This window comes from Pistacia vera, unplaced genomic scaffold (genome assembly GCF_008641045.1).
Source record: "Pistacia vera cultivar Batoury unplaced genomic scaffold, PisVer_v2 Contig771, whole genome shotgun sequence".
Taxonomy (NCBI): Eukaryota; Viridiplantae; Streptophyta; class Magnoliopsida; order Sapindales; family Anacardiaceae; genus Pistacia; species Pistacia vera.
Window position 1 is genome coordinate 104,406 of NW_022196636.1, and position 10,502 is coordinate 114,907.

Consider the following 10,502-nt stretch of genomic DNA (forward strand, 5'->3'; position numbering starts at 1 on the left):
CCAACACAAATTACTCTAAACCGATGCAGTGCACCATCAAAAGAAGAAATCTGTTGATGAAAATTACTTCTCCAAACTTGTGTGATATCCATGATAATTACTTGTAAAGAAAGAATGACAAGGAGAAAGGAGAAGAGGGAAAGAAAGAAGAAAAGATGAAAGAAGTTGTATCCAGCTTACTAGTATTTATAATAAAAATCTAGTGCTTTCCTAATTCGACAGGGATAAGGAGGTTTCCTGGAAAAGAGGTTGAGTCCGTCGGGACTTTTACATTTTTTTACTCTTGTTCCCTATATCCTACGTACAACGGTAAAAATCCTAACGGTAGAGCGTTAAGCATATAATTGCCATTATTTGAGAGCGTTTAAAGTCTTGGGAAAATGTTAGGGGCTTAAAGTAAAGGCCCTGTATAGAACTGTCTTTTGACATCTAGTGTCATCTTATGTCCAACCCCATCAACAACCTGCTCTCTACACGAACTCCAACAACAATGGCTATGGCTACTAGCTTCTGCTTCTCCTCTAATTTTTTATCACCAAACTTAAAGCTCCATAACTCCAACTCCAAAACCCTTCTTTTCTTTTCTTCAAATGGATGCCATCAACCTTTCCCTTCATCCAAACGTTTCCCGCGTACATCAATCTTCTCTTCTTCCAAACCCTCCTCCTCTGACAACATTAACAGGTTTTTTTTATTTTTTTTTTCATTTCTTATGAATTTTCTTTCTTTATTTTTTATAGTAGGGATGTTAATATAGCGAATTCCCAAGATAATTGGAATCTTATGTTGTTTCTTTTGCCAGCAACTTCTGTATCATAGAAGGTCCAGACACTGTTCAAGATTTTGTCCAGATGCAGCTCAAAGAAATCCAAGATAATATTAAGAGTAGGCGCAATAAGATATTTCTTCTCATGGAAGAGGTTGGCTTTCTTTTACTTTTCAATTTAATTCTGTCTTTACAATTTATATTATTAGAGGGCAAAGTGTATTAGTTCTGTTTTATAGGTTATGATTTGAGGAAATTAGATCGGTTTAGTGTTGTTGAATTGTATTTCAATTAATGCAAGATTGTCCTTTTTTTTTCCCAATTTTGTTATTATTATTATTTTTTATAGTTAAGGAGATTGAGGGTACAGCAACGCATAAAGACTTTGAAAGTTATTGATGAAAGCAGCGTGGAAGAGGCCGATGAGATGCCTGACATCCAATCATCTATTCCTTTTCTTCCTCGTGTGGTGAGTGTTTCAGAACAACATTGAGATATCCACTAGTAAAAAATCATTTGTGCTCCAATTGCCTAATGGAACATTGTTAAGTTTATGTTTAACTAAAGCATGGCGTCATTCCCCATAGGTTTCTGTTTTCATCATTCTAAGATCTGTGGTTGTGAGAGTTTGTTAGCTTTCTGCAGCTAATCTTGTTCTTTTTCATTTTTAAGTAGACGCCAAAGACCTTGAAGCAGCTCTATCTGACAAGCCTGTCATTTATCTCTGGGATTATTGTATTTGGAGGCCTTATCGCACCAACTGTAAGTGTTACGAAGATTAATGCTCATTGTTCACTTTCGAATCAGTTTTTATGATAAATTATTTCACTAGTTCACTTTATGTTTGTACTCAAGCACTTTTATTAAGAGTTTTTATGTCTGGACTGGAAGGAATTGTTCTCGCCGCTTATGTTTGTACCAAGTACTTGCAACAGGGGGAACTGAAGAGTTTAAGGTGTAACTAGTGTGTAAGTGGTGAGAATGAGAGGAGAGAGAGAAACAGCAAGACTAGGAATGGTGCTAGTAGTAATTATGTATTCAGACAAGCAAGTAGTTAAGTGTTAACTTTATAAGATGGGTCTTTAAGTTTTGGCTGATGACTACTAGTTGATAACTTGGTATGCACTCTGCTTTTGAATTCTTATTAACTCTGTTGTGCCAAATTTGTTATAAGCATGAGACTTATAGCATCTTCTTTGTTTTATGATAATAATCAGCCAATAATGTAGTACTTCCTGCACTAGAAATGAAAACGCTGAGAAATATATGTACTCATGCTCTTGTTCATACATCCATGTAGAATGTTTTTTTGTTTCATTGTTTAAAATTCATAAGCTGGGGAAGTTGAGATAACAAGCTGAATGAAGGAGAAACATGTAGCACATGAGCAGGGGACATTCTTCTGACTTAATGGGTTCAACTCAAAGTTTCATTAATTAGTGACCTTTTTATTTGATGTTTTTTTGCCTAATCATTAGTCACAATGTCACCATTTTTTGTATATTGATAGTTGTCTGAGATAGATTGAACTTCAATAAGCTTTTTGAATGTCAGAAAATATTCTTTGGACTGAAAAATGTCAACTTTTTTGGCAGCCATATCATTTGGATTATCAATGCAGATATTAGGAGTTTTAGGTTTTCACAATTCCTGAAGAAAATATTTGAAGGTCGTAGTATCGACACTAAAGTTTAAGCTTTGTATGCATGATTGTAAATAAACAAATTTTAGTATTTTACGCAATGTAGCATGTTAGGGATAATTCTTCAACAAGAAGAGATCAGAAGCGAAGGCCACCTGTCTAAGATTTGAGTATGTCAGATTAATGATTTTGGTGATTACAAAAAGAAATGAGAGAATTAAGGACAAACAATATATATAAAAGAGAAGCTAATTTGAAAAAATTGGGACAAAGGCCTTATATTTTCAGATTGAGCTTTGATTGTATGCCTGGCAATGCAAGATAGTGGCCAGGTGATGGGTGGTAGACAAAGAAAATGTGGAGAATTTTACAGAAATTTGATCAAAATTAAGGGTATTCAGGGTGGGGTATAATGTTTTTCCTTTCACTAGCTCCAAATAATTGTAATACATGTGCTTTTCATTTTGCTGGGATTGAGTTTTGTACCTGTATTGTTCTTTTACAAACATATTTTACTTACTGTTGGTGCAATAAGGCCACCAAATATATTCTTTAAACGCTCACCACTATTCAATGTCAAAATATGTTTGTAATGGCAGCTGGAGTTGAAAGTAGGCTTAGGGGGCACCTCATATGAAGATTTCATACGTGGCATGCACCTGCCAATGCAATTGAGGTACTCAATTAACCTGTCTTTGTCCCAGTTGTTGGTTTCAAATCTGATGTCAAAAAATTGTTTGTGTTGATGAACTTCAGCTTTGCTTATGCTTTCAATTCCATGTCTAATTTCTTTGGTTTCTGAATTTAGTCAGGTCGATCCCATCGTGGCATCCTTTTCAGGTGGGGCAGTGGGTGTCATTTCGGCTTTGATGTTAATTGAAGCTAGCAATGTTGAGCGACAAGAGAAGAAAAGGTGTAAATATTGCCATGGAAGTGGTATGTATCAATGCGCATCTCAGAATAATTGAACTTTGCCCACTTTGTGCTCCTAGAAATAAATTTTTCTCTTTCTTACTGATTGCTGCCAGCATATTATATAAGGTAACTTCTAGGACACAAAGTTTTGATTGTGAAAACAAATAGATTGGCTAAATTAATATAATGTTTAGTCATGAAAATAATTCATCTAAATCTAACTTGATACATGGAAGTGCTTAAAGCTGGCTAAATTACTTTTGCGTTGGATTATGCTATGCATATTTTACTGTTATTATGACATTCAGATCCTTGTGTCTCTGTTATACGTAACCTAAAAAGGAAACCAAAAAAGAAGCTTCTTATGTCTTGCCTCTTTACTTTCATTACTTTTTAGATTTTCTTTTTATGAGTTCGAATAATTTGTTGACATATAAACATATAACTTCTTGGACAGGATACTTGGCGTGCGCAAGATGTTCTTCAAGTGGAGTGTGCTTGAGCATTGATCCTATGTCAGTGTCCAATGCCTCTGATCAGCCTTTGCTAGTTCCCACTACTCAGAGATGTACTAGCTGCTCTGGTGCTGGAAAGGTAAAATCATCAGAGAAAGATTATAAAATATCAAGTCATATTATGTAGTTATGATTCTGTGTTCTACCATACTTCTCCCTGGGGTCTTTTACAATTGGATGTCAGTAAAAACCATTTAAACCCGTTTAGTTTCAATTTTTATATAAATAGTAACAAAATTCTGATGCTAACAGAATTGGAGAGAATTCATTTATGTCCTTTTGATGAAAATAAATTTTACATTCTCTTAAACAGTAAATTGAACCTGGATGAATTAGGTTGCATTAAGATTGAAAACCACGCTATCTGAAGCATAGAGTCAATTTTGTCATCTTAAGGTATAAAACTATTTAAAATGACATTAGAATCTACATACTCAGAAACAACTTTCAATTTGAGGATCTCCCAAATGGCCTCCAAAGTGAACTAGTTTCCCTGAATATAGTGGCTGCTCTATAGAACATTCGTAGGAACATGATGATAAAATATGGATAATTTCATATTCAACTAGCATGTAGTTGCCTCCTTGTACTTTAGCGTATAAGATAATCTCTGTTACTGATTCTTTTGCTTCATAGTTTAAGTCATGTGCACGTGATGACTTGTAGGGGTTATCAAGTTGATTTATCATAATGCTTCTGCTCTGAAACAAAATTTTATCAACTTCATTGTTACTGAGTTGCATTTGCTAATCATCTTCCATGCTTTATTTAGGTTATGTGCCCGACATGCTTGTGTACTGGTATGCTGATGGCAAGTGAGCATGATCCTCGCATAGATCCATTTGACTAAAGAGAATTAATAGCTCTCGGTCATAGCAATGTAATATGTTTGTAGTCACTGTATCTGAAGAAAAGATTTTGATCCAACAACAAAACCTAAACCTATATAGGAATCCATAGAAAGAGAAAGATCGACTAGTTAGAGTTGGGTGAACGCATAAGAAAGATCGAGCATATCTTAATCTTAAATTCGGCATGTTACAGCCACATGTGGAGAGTCCATAGTAATCTTAATAGAGAAAAAACAGAAATTGTTTTTGAATTTGATTGGCATGAAAAGTTTCTAGTTGAACTGGATTGTGCAACAGGTTCTAAACTGAGTCTAATTTATACTAGGATGGGGTTTAAATGGTAGAAACTTATTTAGAATTATAATGTAACAGGCTAATCAATAGATTGATTTTAACATTTATGTTAACGTTATTAATCTAAAAACTTTGACCTAATTTGTCTTATAAAAAGAGGAGAAAATATCTCAAACACATAAAACAACTTGCGCATACCCAAAGTTTACAGAAACGATAAGTTGGTACTCAAAAAGTTTTGAAACGACAAACAGGTATCTTCTGTCATGTGTTGTTAGTGATTTATGTTTCTTCATAGTGAAAAGACTAAAATGTCCTTAAAAGTTTGATATTTTAGTTTTTTATAAATTTTTAAAAAACCCCCTAAGTTTGCTAATTTAACTAAACACCCCCATATATAAAAATTTTGCTAAATGACAAAAATACCTCCACACCTGTAGTGCCAGATTCTGGTCATCACTGTCGGAATCTGGCTGAAAATTGCCTTACGACACAGACCCCGTCGGATCTATGTCGTAACACATCGATTTGGCCTTTTTCAGCCAGATTCGTGGCTGATCTGGCCGGAAAAGGCCAGATCTACGGCCAGATCTGGCTGTCGACGCCGCAGATGGAGTTTTGCTGCCACGACGGCCAGATCTAGCCGTAGATCTGGCCTTTTCCAACCAGATCAGCATGAATCTGGCCAAAAAAGGCCAGATCTGGCAATCAAGGCCGCAAAACTCCATCTGCTGCCTCGACGGCCAGATCGATACGTTAATACAATTTTTCGGCCAGATTCCGGCGGTGGTGGCCGAAATCTGGCACTGCGGGTGTGGGGGTATTTTTGTCATTTAACAAACTTTTTATATATAGGGGTGTTTAGTTAAATTAGCAAACCTAGGAGGTTTTTTAGAAATTTATAAAAAACTAAAATATCAAACTTTTAAGAGCATTTTAGTCTTTTCACTATAAACAAATAGAAATCACTAACAGCATATGACGGAAGGTACCTGTTTGTCATTTCAAAACCTTTTAGGTACCAACTTATCGTTTCGGCAAACCTTGGATATGCGTAAGTCGTTCGGCCAACTTAATAATAGTCGAATGTTTGGCACACGTTAAATAAATTGCATAGCAATATAGCATTGTCTTGTATTATATAATATTTTGTTAAATGTTGTGTGATGTTTGGTAGAACATTGCAATATTTTTATACTATGTTATATTTGGCATATGAATTACATTGCATAATATTACTTTTGCTCTCTAACAAAAATTCATTTTTTAAAAACTAATATATTTTTTAACTAATAATTAAAAAAAAAGTAAAAAGATAAATGGGTTAATGATCAATGTCGGTCAACAAAAGTCAAAACAGTGGTCAAACATTGGTCAATACCAGTCAAACACTTGTCCACTTAGGTTAAACACCAGTCAATGTTGATCAAACGGTGGTTAATATTACTGATCGGTGTTGGCTATAGTTTAATTTATAAATATTAAATTAATTGACACTGTTTATTTGCTTAAAATTAATGTCAAATAAATTGCATTAACATATGTCATAGTTTTACTTGACCTTATTTTATGTAGAATATATTGCATTATTTTCGACCTTGGCATTATTTAATGCTATACAATTTTGTTACCAAATACAATATTGCATTATTTAGTGCTATGCAGTGTCTTTAATGCTACCAAACATATGCCCTAAATTCATTGTTGTTATCTCTCAGCTTTGAGGTTATTATTATCTTTATGTTAAATCATTGACATATTATTATTTTCTTTTTGTTACAAAAGATTATGTAGAACGTCTGGCGGATGAATTCATGGAGCCAGTTAAACGTCAAAAGTCTATGCGTAAAACCCAAAGGTCTTAAATAAACATGTCTCATTCAAACGGCCATAACTTTTGATCCAGAAAAAGTAATGAGGCCCGTAAGATACCGTTTGAAAGTTTATTTCGAGCCTGTCGACATGAAAATTAGCTTTGAGCTGGTTGGAGATAATTGTCGAGGTCAAAATCCACCATTTTGGGGTGTTTCGAGACTATTTTAGTTGTTTACGCGTTTTTTCCTATTTTATTTCGAATTTTCTTGTTTTAATTAATTTAGTTTTTGTTTCCTTTTGTTATTAGGAGTCTTATTAGGGTTGGTTGTCACCCTATATAAACTTATTTTTTATTTTGGATGTTATTCAATAAATTATTTAGATTTTACTTCTGATTTTAAAGTTTAAGTTTCTGGATTGAGACTTGTGTTATCAGTTCTAAAGGTGTGGTCGAGTACTAGCCTTGTTTATCTCGTTGCGCCAAAAGATAATATACCTAATTTTATCAGTAATATTTCAAAACTTCTTATACTAAGTTACTAATGTTGCCTTTTTTTGTTAACATCACTGGTTTTCTGATTGAGTTTCTAATTCATATTTTAAGTTTTTTTTTTTTTCTCTACCCTCAAAATATCGTGGTTTTTTATAATTGAACAAGCACCCACGAATTTTTAAAATATTTTAGGTTTTTTTTCTTTTTATTGAAAATTTTAGGTTTGAAATTATCTAAATACCCTTCAGTTTTTTTTTTTTTTTTATCTGATTTTTTTTTTTTAAAGACCATATAAATAATCTTTTTCAGCTTTCGAAGAATAATTATGGTCTTGTCTCTGACCTTAGAAAACCTGTCTTTTTTGAGCTTGCTTATAGTAGCATCTAATTGCAAAATCAAAACTAAAACATAAATGAAGTAAATAAGAATTAGTAGCCAAAACAGGAATTTAGCTTCCGCATTTGTAGATCTCCAGAGCACTACCTCAAAGCCTTATTCATTCAACCATCTTCATCACAACACATTTCACTTCTCTCATTAACCAACACTCTCAACTTCTCATCTCAAGCTTCAAGTCTCTTGCACTCGACGAAAATGAGGAGTAATTCGACTACCGTTATTGTCCCCGAATCAAGTGTTGTTGTGAGAGGAAAAGTGCCTCTTATACCGGCTCCAAGGCCAGAAAAAAGTCCAAACAGAAAGGGCTTAGCTATATTTGACTTCCTTTTAAAGAAATGTGCCATAGTGACAACTCTAGTTGCTGCTGCTGCTATGGGAAACCAGGGGGGATTTTATTAAAAGACCATTTAGAGTTAAAATTTAATTAAAAGGCTATACAGTTTGTAAAATTTAACTAAATAGCCATGTTTTTTATTAAGCTTAATTGAACTTGATTAGGGTTAATTACGAATAATGAATAATTCTGTAATCTTTTAAAAATCATGATATGTCACCAAAGAGTTGAAATTCTTGCAAACAAACCCAAACACCTTCTTCTTCCTCCCGCGACATTAACGCATTCCTCCGCCATTGACATCTTCTCCAACACAGATCATCGTCGTCGCCATCCTCTTCCTCCTTCTCGTGACATTTCGTCCAGGTATGTGTATCTCCCCTTTCGATTTTATATTTTGATTTACAAAGATTTAATAATGGATTGGGTTTTGGTTATGATTTTGATTTAGTTGTTTAGGTTGTGTTTGATGCAATGGAAGTTGAAAGGAGTGAAATTTGTTGAAAAATGTCTTGCATTGTGGGTAGCTGGGGGTGGTAGCACCGATTGTAGGCGGAGAGACTGAAAATGTGCTCTAGATATGATGGATCACTTAAGCGATTAGGTATGCTGGTAATACAGCAGATAGATCGCTTAAGCGATTAAGTATGCAGCATAAGATCGCTTAAGCAATCTGTTAAAAGTCTGGTGTATAGCAGCAGCAGATCGCTTGCGATCTTATGCCACATACCTAAACGATATATCAGATCGCTTAAGCGATACACCAGATCTGTCAAGCGACTGTGTAGATGCTTTTTAAAATATTTCAACCCTTAGTACTTCAATTAAGAACAGTTTTTTCCTTGCATTAGAGGTAGTTGGTTATTATGAGACATGGGACAAGTTGTTTTGGGTGTTGAATATTTGGTGAGTGGGTGGAGGAAGAAAGTAGTTGGAAGTGGATTGGGAAGAGCAAAGAAGTTATACCAATTGCCATGAGCACAGAGGTTAGTTTTGATGAGTTGATTGATGAAATAATTAGAAGAGGTGAATTGAGTTGCTCACGTAGTGATATAGTTGTGAAGTATGTTTTAAGCAGAGTTCCTCAACGTTATAAGGTACCTCCTGCTATATTAAAGTCAGATGAAAGTGTGAAGTTATATATGATTGATGTGGCCGATAATGGTTCGAGGCCGATTTTAAGGGTTTCTTTTGTAGAAAAACTATCGGAAGTTGGTTCAAAGGAAGGGGATAACAAGGAAGTTGGCGGAGAGTTGCCTGGTTTTAATTTGAACTACGAGGGCGGCAATGATTTGTTAGTTGAAAAATCAAGAGTAGAAGGTGAATTGGGTGGTGAGGAGGACACTGTAGAAGAGGTTGGTCATGGGGGGCATAATGAAAATGTTGAGGAGGAGGACCCCGTACATGTTCCCGCGGATGTAGAGATTCCTTAAATACAGATTATGCAGAAGGTGTAGTTTGTGAGGAAGAGAACACATTGGCCATTTAAGTAGGTTCAGAGGGGGCAATTGCAGGTAGTAGTGAATCAGCTCATGTTTTTACGGATGGATCAGAGTTGGGCATAGGGTATTTATTTGACAACAAAGATGAAGTGGTGAGAAAGCTAAAACTTGTTGCCGTGAGAGGTAATTTTGAGTTCATCACCAAAAAGTCAAATTCATTGCCTATGATGATTGCATGTCGTGACCAAAAGTGCAAGTGGCGGGTTTATTGTAGAAGGTTGGCGGAGTCGGAAAAATTTATTCTTAGCACATATACCTGTGAGCACACATGTGGTTTGGGACATATTTCAGGTGAGCATCGACAAGCCTTCACTGATGTTATTGGATAATTTGTCAAAAGTCAGTTCGTTGAAGGGAAAGGTCTATCTCCTCAAGATATTCAGAGACTTGTGTGCACAGAGTTAGGATGTGCTGTTAGTTACTGGAAACGCTGGAAAGGGAGATGCACAAGATTTTGTGAGGGGCACGCCAGAGCACGGGTATGCAATATTAGAAGCGTACCGTTATATGCTTGAGTTGACAAACCAAGGTAGCAAGACAGCTTTGAAGTGGAACAAGAATATGATGTTTAAATATTCTTTTGTTGCTTACGTTTTGCTATAAGGGTTTTGTAAACATGAGAAAGGTATTGGCTATTGATGGTTGCTTTCTGACAGGAAACTATGGAGGTACATTGTTGGTGGCCACTGCACAAGACAGCGAGAACCACACATATCCTGTTGAATGGTGTGTGGTTGACTCTGAGAATGACAAGTCGTGGATTTGGTTTTTTCAGCAATTACGTATGATAGTGCCTGACAGTGACGAGTTATGCATAATATCTAATAGGCACAACTCTATAAAGAAGGGGATTGCCTCTATTTACCGTCAAGCATATCACAGATTCTATATGAGGCACCTTGGTGAGAACCTAAAACAAAAGTTTAAGTGTGTTGACCTCCTTCAGACATACTACATAGCAGCAAAAGCTTATTAG

At 35.3% G+C, this 10,502-nt stretch overlaps 1 protein-coding gene across 1 annotated transcript; it reads left to right on the forward strand.

Moving 5' to 3' along the window:
* The first annotated feature begins 482 nt into the window (after nt 1–482).
* Nucleotides 483–4,816, forward strand: LOC116116414 (protein ORANGE-LIKE, chloroplastic-like). Its single transcript, XM_031402482.1, has 8 exons — nt 483–684; nt 803–920; nt 1,116–1,235; nt 1,442–1,528; nt 3,008–3,084; nt 3,217–3,344; nt 3,781–3,917; nt 4,611–4,816. Exons 1-8 carry the CDS (start codon nt 491–493, stop codon nt 4,686–4,688), a joined length of 939 nt encoding a protein of 312 aa, XP_031258342.1. The 5' UTR covers nt 483–490; the 3' UTR covers nt 4,689–4,816.
* Nucleotides 4,817–10,502: the final 5,686 nt, after the last annotated feature.

Coding starts and splice junctions, on each gene's coding strand:
- LOC116116414 (XM_031402482.1), top strand. CDS start 491: ATGGCTATGGCTACTAGCTTCTGCTTCTCCTCTAATTTTTTATCACCA. Junction 921..1,115: donor TATTTCTTCTCATGGAAGAG/GTTGGCTTTCTT, acceptor TATTTTTTATAG/TTAAGGAGATTGAGGGTACA. Junction 1,529..3,007: donor GAGGCCTTATCGCACCAACT/GTAAGTGTTACG, acceptor TTGTAATGGCAG/CTGGAGTTGAAAGTAGGCTT.